The 17799-nt window shown below is 43.2% G+C and overlaps 1 protein-coding gene across 2 annotated transcripts in view; it reads right to left on the minus strand.

Annotated features, from left to right (window-relative positions):
• Ermp1 (endoplasmic reticulum metallopeptidase 1) overlaps positions 1 to 17799 on the minus strand; it is a 38540-nt gene continuing 20741 nt past the window's right edge. Inside the window, exons 8-15 of one of the 2 annotated variants that reach the window (NM_001081213.2) lie at positions 16972 to 17192; positions 13766 to 13940; positions 13194 to 13384; positions 7943 to 8095; positions 6642 to 6844; positions 5848 to 5963; positions 2894 to 3057; positions 1 to 2804 (exon numbers count right to left, since the gene is read on the minus strand). In NM_001081213.2, the coding sequence (NP_001074682.1) occupies positions 2640 to 2804; positions 2894 to 3057; positions 5848 to 5963; positions 6642 to 6844; positions 7943 to 8095; positions 13194 to 13384; positions 13766 to 13940; positions 16972 to 17192 (1388 nt within the window). In that variant the 3' untranslated portion in view covers positions 1 to 2639. Of the gene's footprint in view, positions 2808 to 2893; positions 3058 to 5847; positions 5964 to 6641; positions 6845 to 7942; positions 8096 to 13193; positions 13385 to 13765; positions 13941 to 16971; positions 17193 to 17799 lie in introns of both variants that reach the window. The other variant, NM_001362131.1, reaches the window with a different exon arrangement.

Genomic DNA, 17799 nt, shown 5'->3' on the forward strand with positions numbered 1-17799 from the left:
CCCATTTGCTAAACAGGTTCTTTTTATTTCTCTGAAATTCAGATGCACAGTTTCATTCCAGGGAAAAAAGATTCCAGATGAAGTGACCATTTCTATCGAGTTCTTTGCTTATACCACTTATTAAAATAGCAGTAATTCTCAAGCTATATAGAGCATTTTAAAGATAGTACACACACACACACACACACGAGAGAGAGAGAGAGAGAGAGAGAGAGAGAGAGAGAGAGAGAGAGACGGAGACAGACAGACACTAGGGATAAAAAATAGCCTTAAAATATGGAGATAGAATAAAAAGCAGTTGTAAAAGATCCATTTTTTCCAACCAGTGTGTTAAAAAGTTTATTTCAGTAACATTGTAAGGCAACGATTAACCCTCAACAAGTCAGCAAATAAGTGAAAATGAGATGGACAGACATGTTCTTCCAACAGCTTCCTGAGTCACCTAGGCTGGCTTGTGGTCTAATCTCTTTCACAGCAAAATCAGGGTTGGGGGAAATCTCAGACATTTAGTTATAGCTGCTAAGCTGGAAACGCTGTGTAGAACAATCTTTCAGTTCTTCATACTTGTCCCTAGTGTGCTGCTTCTGTTTATACTCTTCTGGGGGATGCATTACTTAGACCTTGAAACTATCTTTTGAGAAGTGAATTACACAAGTGATCAGATAACCTTTAAAGGTAGGAGGCTAGTGATAACTACAGAGTGTGCTTTTTAAAAGCCATGAATACTGCATGTAATTGCCTGACCATTTCTGGCCGTTAAGCATGCCTGAAACTGAACATCTTGTTAGTGGTTGCATAATAGTGTTAGAGAAAATGAAAATCGTTTGCATAGAGAAACAACCCAAAGACAGAAAGAAAACCATGATTGATTACACTGAAAAGGTGCCTGCCAAAGGGAAGGAAGTCAGAGAGCATCCTTGTCCTAGTGAACTTCCTCAGCATGACATGTTGCTCTCCTCCCCCATAATTTCTAGTAATCAGTTTCAGATTAACCCGGGCACAGAACATAAGCCCGTATTTTGAAATTCATTGAGCTATCAGTACTGTTACTCAGCTGTGGTTCTCTACAAGCTAGACATAAACCCTCAACCCTTTAAGTACGACCTGACAGAGAATACACACACAGCAGGAGCCAGACACTTGAAGCACTAGTGAGATAAGATTTCTGTGAGTCCAGCAAAACACTGACTCCACTTTAAGTGTCACCACTTGTGACAGTCAGCATGTTACTATCAGCTCCAGCCGCAGCGTTTTTAAGGCGTTATAGATTAGGCAGGCAATACAAGGAACACGATTAAGAAACTGACACGTACCACACGAGCAATTTCCAGAGGCTCCTCTTCTGCGGTGCACACGTAACAGTGCTCTTGTTGACATTCAGACAGTTCTGAGGGCCACTCTGAGAGGCGCCTTCCTGTTCTCACCTGACAAGGATATTGTTTGGTTTGGTTTGGTTTGGTTTTGCCTTACTATGGCTTTTCTTTCAACTACATTTTGTGTCATGCTTGTTAGCTAACTCAAATTTTGTCTTTGTATATTTACTACTGTAAAATTAGAATAATTTACTGTTCATCTCATCCTCTGTCACTGATGGAACCTAGAGACGCCACAAGAGCCACTGCCGTGACATACCTCACAAGCTACATCCCTGTCTTCAAAATGAAAAGCACCATTAAGTCTGACTGCTGCCCTTATGCGGGATCTAAAAATTAACAAATACAGGTATAGTTGTCTCCTGTGTAAGCTACAACCTCAACATCAGGACAGCCGGTTCTCACTGACGGCAAGTTACAACAACTTAGTCACCTGCTAGAAAACAGAAAACCCAATGCAGCAATAAAGAACTTGTGCTAAAGGATTAATCTTATATATAACAGAATAAATATTATAAAATCCCCAGTCCTCCCAGCCCTCCTCCTCTTCCACCTCAGCAGCTATGCTGGCAATTCAGTGCTCTGGGGAAGAAGTTTTAAGTTCTGTGCTTGCACAAATAAAGCAACCCATGAAATGTAAGAAGAAAATGTAGCTGAAAAAAATGTTCTCTTCCCCAGGTAAATGACAGGAATGTGTTTGAGGGAAAAGCAGACACTGAATGCTACTCAGGAGTCAGGCCTCTGCATCAGGGCTTAGGCTTCCAAACAGACAAAAAAAATCTGAACGGCTGCCTGAAGAAACAGCGCTCGAACATCTAAGGTGCTGCAGCGGCTTCCACCTTTGTGGCATTTACTTCCCAGTACTACAGTTGTAGCGCACAGAGAGGCATCTTACCCACCTCCACTGGCAAGTGGACTTGCCTATTTCATTAGCAGTGGTCTAAGAGCCTACATCTTTCTTGATCCTCACAGGAAAGCTGCTCAAGAGGCATGCTGCTGAGTCCTTAGTCATGAGTGACATGATTGGCAATATCCACATGTGCTTAGTTGTCAGAAAACAGGAAGTTTCAACCGGCATGGCCAGGTATCACTGTCCCCAAGTTTAACCCATACAGTACTTAGCCCTGAAGAGTGTTATCCCAAAAGCTCTTTGAACATATGCTCAGTAGAGTTCATTGACTTGTATTACAAACATCCTTGTATCATGGGAGAGAAACTATCCCATGCAATGTTCAGGGGACATGTACTCAAAGTCCATCCGCGAGATTAAAACACAAAGAGACTGTAGGTGGAAACCCACGCCGAAGGAAAGGACCAGTCTGGGAACTTCTTCTTCAGAGCATCCAGCTGAGAGGATCTTTTGTTCTCCCCTGATAGATAGTGGGCAGCAATGGCCACAGTCACCATTCCTTCTGCCTGTTCTTCTGAGACCTGCTGGGGAAAAAGCAGTTAGTTCTCTGAAGCCACAACACTGGCCTCCAAGGTTGTTACGTACTGTCTAGAAGCCTGGGAAATCCCACCTGCACTTCTATCCAGAACCGCCATGCAGAAGCCTGGAGTCCATGGGAATAAAACACAAAGTAGTCTCCTCCTCTGCTTGTGACTGGGATGCCGTTGCCAAGAGACCACTGGGAAAGTGTTGATCCTTTGTGGGTTCGAACATAGAAAGACATATGGCTTGGTCCTGCAAGAGGAACATTGAAGTCAATGTGCAGTGACAATACTGTTAGGTTCATCTGTGATGACTTTAGACGGGCTCTTTACAAAGCTCAAGGAGGTTAGCAGTTTGGACAAGGTTAAGTAAGGAGAGAACGGAAATGAGAAAGGTAACTTGGTAACTGCTGATATAATTTACCTATCTCCAGCCCTGCCCCCCTCCCCAACAAGTTGCAGGCAGAGTGCAAAGGTAATCTGCCTGTGGTGAGGTCCTTAAGACTCTCAGTGTTTGGAGGAGGGAAACTCATCAGCCAGACTCAAATCCACTATTTACATGTTATCAGAAAATGTCAAGGTACTACAGTCTAGCCAAATATACAAAGTTAGCCATCACATTTCCACATTACCTATTAGCTTTATACAAATGACCCAGAATGCTCTGCTAAGACATCGAGTCACTAGGCTGGAGAGATGGCTCAGCAGTTAAGAGAATTGACTGCTCTTCCAGGGGTCCCAGCTACCACGTGGTGGATCACAATCATCTGTGGTAGGATCTGAGGCCCTCTTCTGGTGTGTCTGAAGACAGCTATAACATACTCGTGTACATAGAGTAAATAAATAAAACTTTAAAGAAGCAATAGTAGAAGTAGTCTAGACATTCTGCAAGCACTGTGTTTTCTTAAGGTGGAAAGTAACAATCAAATGTAGTAAATCCGCAGGCAGTAGTGTGGGGGAAAGCCTAGGACAAGACTTACAGGGACGTCACTGGTTGGGATCTGCAAGAGCTACTAGTTTTTAACGTGGAAAGGTGAACAGAATGTAGCAAGAAAAGAAAATGTTTGGAACAGTGCAGATCTGTTTGATAACAAACTAACACTAAGACTTCCAGTAAGGTTTCTTAAAAGTCATAACTGGGCCGGGCAATAGCGGCACATGCCTTTAGTCCCTGCACTGGGGAGGCAGAGGCCGATCTATCTCTGACCTCCAGGCCAGTGTGATCTACAGAACAAGTTCCAGGACTGCCAGGTGACACAGCAGCAGGTGATCTTAATAGCAATGCCACCAAATGCTGCCTGAAACACACTGGCTCAAATTCACTAGTAATTGGACTATGAATTAGTATTTATACTGTCCATGGAAAAGTTTATCCTCTTACAGAAACATAACAGTCATACACTGTAAATGTTTTTTTAACCTTCATTCATCAACATGTAAATACCAGATCTCAGTATCTGTGGACTGGAGTGTGTTAGACTTTAATTTTCAGACTTGCTGTCTGAGTTCCTGACAAATTTCATTTATAGTTGTTACATGAATCTTGTCTTGGGGCTAGGACAAATTTTGCAGTTTCTTAAATGACTCTAAAGATACTTCTGCCATTTTGAACTACATATTTACTCAGATATGCTACAAATTTATTCAGAGTGGAACTCTCAGCACCGATGATTATAAAGTCGAAGAATTGATTAGCTTTTGAAAATACAGAAGGCACCCTAACCCCTATGATAGGGTGTACTCAGGTGTCATTCCTCATGTAAAACAGCATGTGAACAGCCTTGTGTCTTTCATAACCAGCAAAATCCTATGTACAACAAAGAACTGTTTCCAAGTAAGTTTCTCTGACTTATCAGTAAGTGTTTGATTTGAACACCTATTTTATAGCCTCGGAGCCAAATATAAATTTCTCAGGTGTAAAAATTACAAGTGTAAAAATTGAATACTGCCTAAGCAGTATTCAAAAGGAAATTTATAGCACCGAATGCATATATTAGGAATAACAACCTAAGTGGGGTAATTTTTTTTTTAGCATAGAATAGAATTTATTCAGGACATGGGAGGGGAGTTAAGAGGGTAGTAGAGGCAGAGAGAAGAGGAGAATAGAGAAATAGAGGCCAGCCATGACCATGTGGAGAGAGGGGGGGAGGAAGGGAGTGGGGAGAGAGGGGGAGCAAGAGGGCAAGAGAGAAGCAGGAATAAGAGAGTAAGAGAGCTAAGTGGGATAATTTACGCTTCCACTTCAGTAGACACAGAAAGGAAGAGAAACAGTAGGAAAAGGTACAATCTAGACTGGAACTCAGGGTGAACAGAAGCTGGGTGTTAGGGAGCAATGACCAGACTTGACAAGCTTTAACCTGTACTTTCTGCTCAATATGTTTGTGATCTGAAACTGTTCTAAGCAATAAAACATAGGAGATTTTCCTAAGTAACTTTCAGCCGCTATTAAAAATACTGTAAGAAAAAGAGCCTGAGGAAGGAGAAGATGACAGAGACAGCGCCAATGGGGAGGAGGACTCTTAAGCACATAGTGGAGCTTAGAAATCTTATCCCATTAGTCATTTACCTAGGCGCTTGTGAGAGATGAAAGTAACACCAGGTCATCTCCCCTGGGGTCTTTTGCAGGTTCTCACTGTTGTCCCGCCTTACCCTTCCTGTGTTCATTTCTTCATGATTGCCCTGCGCCTAGTTACAGTTCCACTTCCTTTGATGCTCTGTAGTACTTTCGTTAAGTCTCACCCTGTAAGTTTTGCTTTAATTTTGATACCTCTTTGACTTGACAATAAAAAGTTGTATGGTTTTTATCAAAAAAAAACAAAAAAAAAACAAAACTGTAATGTACAAGGAGTGACAGTGCATGGCTCCAGCACTCAGCAGGCAGGCTAAGGCAGGAAGACCATGATCACAGGCCAGCCTGGCTCTCGGTGAGACACCCGAATCGGTCAGTCAGTCAGTCAGTCAGTGTTTCTCTGATATGTCTCGCGGGAAGCCATGGCAGCCAACTGAAAGCGTGAGATGCGACATGAGAAGGAAACTGGCTCACCTGTTGCTTCAAAGGTCAACTTTATCGAATCCCATGGCATTTTCTCTTTGGACACAAGTCTGAAATGAGCAGGGTTTCTTGGAGAGACCTCGGGAGCTGGAAGATACCAGTTTTTCCTATTGGAAAGACAGGGTGACTATTCAGGATGCTTTAGCAGCTGACAGCAAATTCCTAACTCACAGAATGGTTCAGAACACCCAAAGGGGTCTGAGAAGTGCCTGATGCAATAAATGAGGCTAGCTCCTCTGCTGGCCAGATTGCTAACAAATCCCTCTCAACAGTTTACAAGCCCTCCTTCCAGAGGACCCGGATTCAGTTCCAAGCATCCATGTGCCGGCTCACAGCCACCTGTGACTCCAGAGCCAGAGATTGCGCACTCTCTTCTGGCCTCCACAGGCACAGGGCAGACACACTGTGCACATAAATGATAAATCCTTTTAAAGACAGGAATTGCCCAGGCATTTCTGCTGCCTATCCCATTCCTCTGATGAATACTGAAATGCCATCTGTCTGAGTATCGCAAGCTGGGAGGAAGCCGTAACTGTTGTATTATACTGGTCAGGAGCATAGCCCTTTCTAACTACTACTCAAGTTTCTTGAAGAGAGACTTTCTTACGTTTAAAATAGCAAACCATGCTCCTGAGTTCATTATCTGACTAAAGAAATGGAAATTTTCTGGTAATATAGAAACATTACAAACAGCGCTTGACTGAGTTAAGGTTAAATTTCACTGAATCCTGACAGTGATAGAATTTGGGAACTAAACCCCAACTTAAGAAAAAGTATGAACCAACCTGATCAGGAAGTGCACTGGAAGATACCAAGGGAAGCCACAGAGTGGGGCATCCTCCTCACAGTGAGCTCGGATTGTGTCGTTGATCTCAGGAATGTGAGGTGTTACGTGAGACATTCCAGTATAATCAAACCCATTGATCCATATTCCAGAGTCTCTTTTTACTACGCTTCCTTCTAAGTTATGAAAAGTTCTACTCACGTGCTGAAAAGAACAAGACTAATGAGAAAACTGTTCAGCTAGCTCACCCACACTCCTACCCCAATTTAATAAAGATAAAAAGACCATTCCAAGAATTGATTAGAGGGCTGGTGAGATGGCTTAGCAGGTAAGAGACTGTTCTTCTGAAGGTCCTGAGTTCAAATCCCAGCAGCCACATGGTTGGCTCACAACCACCCATTAGGAGATCTCATGTCCTCTTCTGGTGCATCTAAAGCCAGCTACAGTACACTTACGTATAATAATAAATAAGTCTTTGGGCTGGAGCAAGCAGGCACTGACCAAGCAGGGGTCCTAAAAAAATTCAATTCCCAGCAACCACATGAAGGCTCACAACCATCTGTACAGCTACAGTGTACTCAAATAAATAAATAGTAAAAAAAATTTAAAAATTGATTAGAAACAGGGAAATAAAAAGGAGACTTAATAATTACTAAGTTACTGTTAGTGGGTTTTTTCCTTTTAAAATAGATGGCAGACATGCAAGTGCCTTTTATTGTAATTCACAACTAGAGTTGAAGGAATACTTAAAATATATATATAAGACTTGATCAGGGACAGTGTTTGTGCTTGTAGTCTCAATTACTTACAAGGCTGAAGTGGCGAGGCATTTGAGCACAGAGTTAGGCAAGTCTAGACAATACTGTAAGAGAAGGTCTCAAAGCCAAACCAGGAGCTAGAGCGATCTTCCAGTGGTTACGAACATGCCCTGCTGCTCTTCCAGAAGCTCCCAGCACCCACACCAGGCGGCTCCTAACAGCCTATAACTCCAGCTCCAGGGAACTGATGCCTACTTTTAATCAGCCTACAGATATTTATGCTATTTGTAATTTTAAATGGTCATGGCTTCTAGATTATACACATGCATATTTTGTATACATACATATATGATGGAAAGTGTGTCTAAGAGATAAGAATGCCCACTGATGGTCAGTGTCCCTTGCTACTTTATACACAAATCTAAACCAAGTAAATTATGTCAACAGCAGAAAAGTCGAGTTTTCCTGTTCACTGGTGAAGCTCAAAACCCACAAGGCGCTTCTCATCTCCTGAATCTCACTGCTTCTGAAGAGCCTCCCTTACCTGAAGAAACACTCTCTTTGGCTTTGGACTCTCGGGATTAGAACTATATGGGAAAAAGGCTCCACTGCAGACAAGGAGGAAGGTGACCGCGCACACCAGTATTAGAGTCAGAATGGTTTTCTTTGTGCTGTTCACAAGGTAGATGAAGGTAATCTAAACACAAGCACAGACACAAATTACGAATTCATAACATTGGTAGAGAGGTGTTTCCCATGATATTTTTTAGTAGGTATTGTCTAGAACACAATAAAGAAAAGCTAGTGGCCTGTGTGATGTGCAGTGACCCCAGGAGATAAAGCAGCAATTCCTCAGGTGTGTCCCTCCTAAGTGAGAGCCTGGAAAGTGACAGACGGCTTCAGCAGGCCAGGACAGCACTTCCTGACAGTGGGGCAGAAAGCAAAGGGAGACTGGAAACAAAGCACAGTGACCCTGTGTTCAGGTGTCCACGGAAGAAGGACCAGAACCTATTCACAGCCAAGACACTGCCCTATGTGCCACAGTGGCCAGCAGTGGCCAGCCCTGCTCAGCAAACACCACAGAACTGAATCCAACCAATGACAGTAAAGCTGCCAAACTCTCAAAGGTAAGGTTTTATGCCTAAGCATGTGTTTCGATGAAATTCAGATTCCACTAGTGTTTTATAACATGCTAGTAGGGGCTGGAGGCATATAGGCTAGTTTTTAGATGGACCCTGTAGAAGTCGCATTTGAGGAAAAACTGCACCATGAAACAGTACTGTCCTTTTAGGTTAATCACTGTGAACACTAAACAATCTGAGCTTAGAGCAGCAAACACGAACGGCTCAGTTGCAAGGTTTGCATCCAGAATCAGCTTTTTTTATTGTAACTAAATCAGCAAACTGAAAGTTTGTACACACCAAGCGCATTCGCAGCCCACTCAGTTTTGAGAAACTACCTGAAAGTAGCTCCTACCTTTGTCTCTTCATCTTCCTGCCTACCCTAAGCTCATGAAGTGCACCAATGTGAAGATATTCTCAATGAGAGGAATTTGTTTTTAAAAAGCAAAATATCAAAGTTTATGCAAAGTTGTCTCCTCTTATATAATGTTCCTATATCCTTTCCTGAGAAATTTCAACCAAACGGTACTATTCTTGGATGAAAGACCTTATCTTGTTAGAAAATAAACACCCCAGGATTTAAGGTGGTGAGACAGCAAAACAACTTGTAACCCTATTTGTTCTTCTACCAAATGGTCATAATGCTCAAAATGTTTCAACTCTCCCACCAAGTAGTGAGGGTCACCTAAGACATGCTGGTAAATTTGGACACAGGGCAGCTATATAGAGTTCAAGGAAAGGAAATAGCTGAAAATTAATATATTTTAGCAATATATATTAAATTATAAGTATATAATTTGAAAATAAATAAATCTTTGCTATAATACTGTAGTTCTGACACACCCAAGCTAACTACTGCCAAAACTGTCCTAAAATCCAACTTTAGCCGGGCATGGTGGCGCACGCCTTTAATCCCAGCGCTCGGGAGGCAGGCCAGCCTGGTCTACAAAGTGAGCTCCAGGACAGCCAGAGCTATAAAGAGAACCCCTGTCTCAAAAAAACCAAAAAAAAAAAAAAAAAAAAAAAAAAAAATCCAACTTTAAACTACCATTTCCTATTGAAGTTCCCTCTTCTCCAAGTTATAAATGGACTCACAGAATGAAGATGAGGGAGTAGATGTAAAGTGACAGTGTGCTTGATTCTATAGTTAGGCACGTTTACAGGTGTACTCTGCCTTAAATGTATCTTATATCACTCTTAAGATCTTGAGTGAGTACAGATCAAATGAAGAAGCTAAGCATGGTAGCACAATCCTGTAATTCCAGCACTTGATAAGTAGAGGCCAGAAGATCAGGAGTTCAGAGTCATCTTCCAAATGTTTAAGGCTAGCCTAGGCCATGTGAGACCTTGTCTCAAATCAGTAAACCTAATGAGGAATGGAACCGGGAAGTTGGCTCCATAGGTACGAGCACTTCCTGTGCACACGTGAGGACTTCAGTTTAAATTCCCAGCCATGTAAAAGCCAAGCCCCCAGCACTGGGGTGGAGACAGGCTCTCAGGTTTGCCAGCGTAGCTGAAAGGTTCGGTGAGAGGTGCTCTCTCAAGGAAATAGGTGAGGGCATGGTAAGGAAGGTACCTGACGCCATCCTGCGCCCTCAGAGTGTACATGCACCTAGCTGTTTCTTGCTAAGTCTCCGGATCCCATGCCTATTATCAGGCCTATTTTGGCTCTCAGCCTGGCAGTATAACCATGATACCCAACAAAGAATAACTCCAAAAAGGGTGATAGCTTCTCACTTAACAAGAATGCTAACTGTTTTCTAAAACATATTTAATAAAGCCTCAATGACTACAAGACGTGTTCTGAGATAAAGATTATAGTTCAGTGTTCTGTTACCATGGAGCAACTCATTGCATCAAGAGGCAGCTGTCTTTAACCTGTAACATGTGAATAAGTAAACCAAGAGAACAGTACTAACAACAGCTCAGAGTCACAGTCCCACTTCACATAGTGACAAAAGGAAATACGGTTTGTAGTTTTAGAGGGTTAGCATTGTTCTCGCTATATTACCTTGTCTCAACATAACCTACAGCTCTCTGTCTACACCAGCCTGCCCTAGGGCTCAGAAGTGCTGTCTTCACAGGTACATACTACCATCATACTCAGTTGTAATTAATATTCCAAGAGGTGTGCCTTCCCAAAGCCTTCCGGGTAAGATTTACCTGTGATAGTGCACTTTGATCTTGTTATGGATTCAAGCACAGCCATGCCTTGGGGCGTTCCTGATCTCCAGTTTCACAGCTTCATTATTTTCCCTTCCACATGATCAGTGGAAAGGAATTCAAATATCCTACTTCTGAATCGCCTTTGTAGGTACCAAAAATGTCAATCACTTGTACAGCGGTTCTCAAACTATGGGTTCTTGACCCCTTTGAAGACGGGAAGATTCTTTTACAGGGTCACATATCAGGTATTTACGTTACGATTCGTAACTAGCAAAATTATAGTTGTGAAATAGCAACAATATTTATGGATGCAGTCACCACGTGAGGAACTGTATTAAAGGGTCACAGCATTAGGAAGGTTGAGGACCACTACTCTAAGAGAATAATGAAAAGCTAATTCATAATATAAATACCTTCAGACTAGACTCCCATCTACAGAGGACAGAAGGCTGCTCTCCGTGGCTGTATTATTTGCTTTTGGGACAGCATCACAATATGTAATCAAGGTTGGCTTCAAAGTCCTGATCTGCCTGCCCCAGCCTCCCAAGTGCTGAGATTAGTTAGGTGTCACTGTGCCCAGGCCTTTCTCCCTTCATCCTCAACAACAAACTTACCTACCATGGTTTAAATGGGAAATATTCTCTTCAAGTTTTTGTGTTTAAACCTTTAGCTGATAAGTGCTATTTGAGACGACTATGGAGATTAAGGAGGCAGGGTCTAAGTGAAGAAAGTAGATCTCTGGTGGCAAGGCCTCGGGTCTGTTAGCCCTTGATTCTTGTCGTGGTCCCACTCGGACCTGCCAGAGATTCCTGCCACCAAAAGCACCACCATGCCTTTCCCACCATGATGAGCAGTACCCTCAGGAGCCATGACCCAAAATAAATTTTTCCTTTCCTATTTTTATCAAGTATTTTGTCACAGTGAAAGGAAAAGCTACTACACTTAACAAATACAGAAATACAGGGTTGAAGGTTTAATAATAAAACTAAAAGAAGTAAGCAACAAACATTAGAATTCCATCCACCTCTGTAAACAACACTAAGAGTGAAGAATGCCTTTGCAGGTTTTGTTGTTTGGCCCGGGGGGGGGGGGGGGGGGGGGAGGGGGAGGGAGGGAGGGCTGGAGGGGGAGTGTTCTTTGGAGTGTTCTTTCAGTGTTGGGGAACCTAGCCTAGGGACCCCTTGATGGGAGGGAGCACTCTCTTCAGTGAGCTACAGCCCCAGCCTGCACTCGGGTTGCCAGTTAGGATGTAGGTTCCTTTTAATGCTAGTTAGCCAACAGCAAGCATGTGCATAAGAATGACTTTACATGGCTACATGTGCAAAGCCACGTATGCAGGGCTTTCCTGATGGACAACACAGACTACGGCTGTGGTAACTTTAGCTCCCTGGGTCCTCAGAACCTCATTTCCACAAGGAATGCCCCTTACTACAGTGATCTGAAAAAGCTCACTATCCTGTGCATGAAAACCTAAGCTGTAAAGAACTCCAATCCCTGCCTCTACTTGGATCGCTAGCCTCAGATCACAAGCACTTCCTATAGCACTGCGTAAATACTCCTTAGGAGCTGGAGCAGAGATGCTTTCTCTAGAGAGGCTCGCCATCAGCCTCAGACATCATACCACAGGAACTTTCCTGAGGGGCCTGGCCCATCCCGACCAACCATCTTTCCTTTCCTTTAAGGTGTCCCATGGGGAAAGAAGCACACAGACAAACAAAGGTGAGACTCCATACCTACGCAGTATACTCAAGAGACCGAGAAACAAAAGCATGTTTGGTTATCACCCCAAGGGGCAAATTCATGAATGTTGATTTGACAGCAATGAAGAAGTAAATGATACTGAAATCACTTCGAATACACACACACAACCTAAACTACTGCGATTTGGCCTCTTACTAACTTCAAAACATGCTCATAGGGATTATTCTTTACGTTCAGAACAGAACATCTCAATCCACACATCACCTGTCCCACACATTCCTATCTGCTACAATGGAAGGCTACTTGAAGGGAGGATTTAGACACGAGGTGTGATGTCTCCCAGCACTTGGGAGGTTGGGGCAGGAGGAGTACCACAAGTCAAGGCCATCCTGGTAACCCATAGTTCTAAGCCAGAGTGAGAGCCTGTCTCCAGGTTTGGAGGAAGAGAGGGGAATCTGGATAGCTCGGAAGGCTGTGTGTGTGTGTGTGTGTGTGTGTGTGTGTGTGTGTGTGTGTGTGTGTGTGTGTGTGTGTTTTAACATTAAAACAGTAACAACAAAACACGGTCTCACCATGTAGCCCTAGCTGGTCTGGGACTCACAGAGATCCTCTTGTCTCTACCTCCTGAGTGTGGGCCACCATATCATCCTACATTTTCTTGGCACATTAACCTGACAGTGCACAAACACTGACCCCACCCCTCTAGTTTAAATTCTCTTAACAAGGTATGAGCGACATAATTTCACAGAATCCAGTGCATCTCAGGCATCACGTGTATAGACAGTAAAACAGGACGCTTTTCCTTACAAAATAGGAAGAGAGGATCATCACACAGACAGCCAGGATGGAGGCCAGCACAACGTCGGGGGGGATCTCCGACCCGCTTCTTCCCAGGATAGGAGTGAACATCTCAAACACAGCCCAGATGAGGTAGAGCCCGTAAAGATATGGGATAAACATCCCCAAAAGGTACAGAGCAACAAATCTTCCTTGGGCACCTGGGGGAAAAGAAAGAGAACAAGCCTATGGAATTCTAGGGCACGATGCAGGGCTCATCTTCAGGGTTTACCTGCCCTGGCACTTGACAGAAACTGGGTCAGGTGGGACTCTAGTCCCTTGGTACATGTGACCTAGTGCACTCAGTCAATGTCACCAGGGAAGATAAAAGACAAACAGTATTAAGGCAATATACTAGCATATGTTCAGAAATGTGAGAATGGGATGGGGTATACAGTATAAGATACTTGCATGGCATAAAAAATTAAAACAAATATTTTGGAAAGATAATTTGGTCAAATAATATCTGGGAGCTTTGCATTTTTAACATATTCCCCATTTTTATAAAAAAACAAAAAAACAAACAAAAAAAAATTCCCTACCGTGCTTCTTGAAGTCCTTGTACACACAAAGCTTTGTGAGCAATGGAAAAACTACCCAGACGGCACTCATGAATGCAGAGCAAAACCCTTGATAAGTTAAAGCAACAAGAAAAGCACAGTGCACGAACAGGGAGGTGTCGAAGAACAGTTCTCCCAGATACAGGTCGCTGGCATTCTGAAAGAAAGAGAATACAGTCTCATTCACAGTCATTCGTAAAGATCTTGTTGCAATTTCCATCTCAAGGTCAAATGCATCTTATTGTCAGCAGGGTCAGCCCTGCAAACTGATGAAGTCCAACTGCTGCACAGGATGGGGCAACTCATTATGATAAGGGAGCAGAAGCAATCCTGCTCCTGTCATAGGATCCCTAAAAACACCCATCCCATGCTCTGCTGCTGCTGCAGCTTCCAAACACAGTTGAAACAGTGAAGAGCAGTGGTCTGTGAAGGACATTACCAGCTGCTGCAGCGTCACAGAGCACATATCAAACCACACCATCGCAGCAATGACCATGGGGGACATGTGGCTTGATTTCCCTATCTTTCCTCCTGCCACTTCATCACCTCTGATGCTGTCCCACCTTTCTCTATTCTTGACACTTCCTTACAAAATTTAAGGTTCCTTTTAAAGACGTGAAGCCCAAGGGCAACTTATCCTATTTCAGAAGAAAGCTGTCCAAGGAACTTTAAACATTTTACCATGTGCATGCCTCGAAGTCATAACTTCAGTGCATACCCACCAAAGAGGGAGTGGCTGCCTTTAAGCTTCTTTTCTCTCATTCTTATCTCTACTTCCTCAGAGATCTCTGTCTTTAGAGACCCCACTTTAAAGTTCACTGGCAAACAGGTTTGACTGGTTAAATATTTACATGTTCAACCCAGCATTAGAGGCATGGTCTTAAAAAAGAAAATAATTCTCGGAACTCAATCTGAAGGTTTGATAAGGCAGTGCATTTTTGTAATCCCAGCACTCCAGAGGCTGAGGTGAGACAACCTGAAGTTTGAAGCCAGGCTACGGTACAAAATTCTTACCAACGTAGCTCTAATAAGCAAGCTGCAGCCTGTGAGAGACCCAAGGGGCTCTCTTCCTCCTTGACTATTCTAAGCCTGCAGCCATCAAGAATGACTAAGGAACAACCTACACAAGGAAGTTCATGGCTAAGCATCTGCTGCAGAGGAAACAAATGGTCACTGATGCCCTTCACCTTGGGCATCATGGGAAGGCAAGAAACCAAAGATAGAAGTTTGGAGAAAGCTAGACAAAATGTACAAAACCACACCAGATAATACAAGGTCACGGTTGCCCAAGGGACTCCCAAAACCTTAAAGGCTATTGTTAACTGGTTACCCCTCACGGTAGAAAGTAAGTCCTTATTGTTGAAGACACCATGCACAGACACGGGGGCCAAACGCTTCCTTCTGAGGACTAGCTCTTATGGTAGGTACTAGGCTGCAGCATACACAGCTTCCAAAGGAGGGAAGCAACCAGTAGTCCTTCCTACCCAGCTATGATGCCTATGAACCACAAGGACCAGCATGGCAAGAGAACCCGAAGGGTGCAGTAGTGGCTCCCACATCTCGGTGGTAACCAAGCTCTCTAACTGGATGTAAGACCTACTCAACAAGAGAGAAATAATGCCTGGGACAGGAAACCTAGCCAGCTACCCAGGGCGTGTTACATCATGGATCCTGGAGAACCTACAACCACCACTTTACCAAACCAGAATAACCCCTAACTACATACTAAATATTTTTCCTTATGCCCACATAGAACTGTAGTCCTTACCCTATATCAAGGAAACTTTGCAACAGATGGAGACCATTATAGAAAACCACAACCAATCAAAATAGAAACTTGTAGATCCCAATGCCAATGAACACAACTACAAACAACGCTAGAACCTAAAGCCCAGAGAACATTTCAAAAGGGGACATAAAGAGCTGGAAGATAAAGGAGTTTGCTATGACACTATGTCTCCTAATAATGTCAAAGCTACATCCATATAGACCCACCACCATCACTGCATTAATATTAACTGCACAAGGACAACAACAATAGACATGGTAAAGTAGGTAAGGGAAAGACCACAAGGCCTCAACCCTACACAAAGAACTACAGGCAAATAAGAAATGCTGAGAGATGGGAAATAGTCTTTCCCCAGAAAGAGCACAATTGGCTACCTAACACCAGATGGTCAGCTCTAATGCAGACACATGAATAATGTTATTAGCCTAAAGGTTATACTTATGAACATATATACATACATCTATTTAACAACGGTGACAACAGAGGCTATGGATTTGAAAGAGAGCAAGGAGAGGTCTATAGGAGGGATTAGAAGGTAGAAAGGAAAGGGGGAAATGATATAATATCAAAAAGAAAAGAAAAGTGAAGGAAAAAACAATGAAGAGATCTCACATGCACTATTCTTTTAGGAAAGAGGCATTTATGATGTCGGGTTACGTCAGACATAGCCTAACACAGGGATGCCTCAGAGAACACTGCCTAACACGGGGATGCCTCGGAGAACACTGCCTAACACGGGATGCCTCGGAGAACACTGCCTAACACGGGATGCCTCGGAGAACACTGCCTAACACGGGATGCCTCGGAGAGCACTGCCTAACACGGGGATGCCTCGGAGAGCACTGCCTAACACGGGATGCCTCGGAGAACACTGCCTAACACGGGATGCCTCGGAGAACACTGATGCCTCGGAGAACACTGATGCCTCGTTGAACACTGCCTAACATGGGATGCCTCGGAGAACACTGCCTAACACGGGATGCCTCGGAGAACACTGCCTAACACGGGATGCCTCGGAGAAGTCAGCAGCTCCCCCTCACCAGCCATGCAGTGCAGAGGAGAGCAGTGATATGCACACTGTGACTAAGTGAGCCAGTGCGATTGGTGCATGGAAACACTTATAGAGCAACAGAAGACGCAGAGAGCCACCAAGCAAGCCTTACTGCCACCACCACTCTAAACACTGCTGAGAACACAGCTTTGCAACATCACTTGAATTCTGCACCCCACTTCTGAGAATAAAAAAAGTCCAGGAAATTAACACAATTGTGGCAGCACTGTCTATAGCCAGCTGAACAATGTCTAATAGCTCTGAAAGACCATACACAATAATTTCACTTGTTTGTCCTCAGTTTGTGAAAGCAGCAAAAAGAAAACAATAAACACATCAGCAACTTACCATATAATAAAATCTTTTTGCAAGAGTATGAATGAATATGATTTTGGCGACTGTTGCAGTTCCATACAGGCAAACGGCAATATAAAAGTAGTTATACCATGAGAGAGACTGTCCAATGAGAGAGATGAACACTGCTATAATGAGGACGGTAACAAGGCTAGTGAACCAGCTAATGAATGTGATCCCGAGTCCACACAAGAAGTCTCTCATGTAATTAGCATCTAAGAAAGAGAAAACAAAAAGTTAACGTCACCATCTTCATCAAACCAATTACAAAACCAGTAGACAAAAACCAGCTAAAGGGGCAAATATTAAAATGAAAACTCTACTGCATAATTGAAAATATTAAATGTCGTAGTTAAGAGAACAGTAAGACACAAGAATGGGGTAAGAATAAAGATGTTCAAGGAACACATTGAGAGCCCAGGATACTAACAATTAAGCGATATCTCACAGGAATTCAGACACCCTCCTTACGAAGGAAAGAGGTAGTAATCACTACTTGTAGAACGCTTCATTTATCAAACTATTAGCAAGAATTTTAAAGGACGCAGTTCCATATAAACTCTTGCTAAAAGACAGTAGCATAGGGCTGGCAAGATGGTCCAGCAGGTAAGCACTTGGCCAACCAAGCCTGGCAGCGTGAGTTCAATCCCCAGACCCCAGCAAACTAAGCCACAGCTGTCTACTGACTTCACACAAGCACACACACACACAAGTAAGTAGGTAAATAAATAAATGGAAAATGTTTTTAAAGATGGGAAATAATGGCAGGGAAGATAACTGGTGATAAAGAATAATTTCAATTGATGCTAAGTACTTATATCA

Source organism: Mus musculus, chromosome 19 (assembly GCF_000001635.26).
Source record: "Mus musculus strain C57BL/6J chromosome 19, GRCm38.p6 C57BL/6J".
Lineage (NCBI taxonomy): Eukaryota > Metazoa > Chordata > Mammalia > Rodentia > Muridae > Mus > Mus musculus.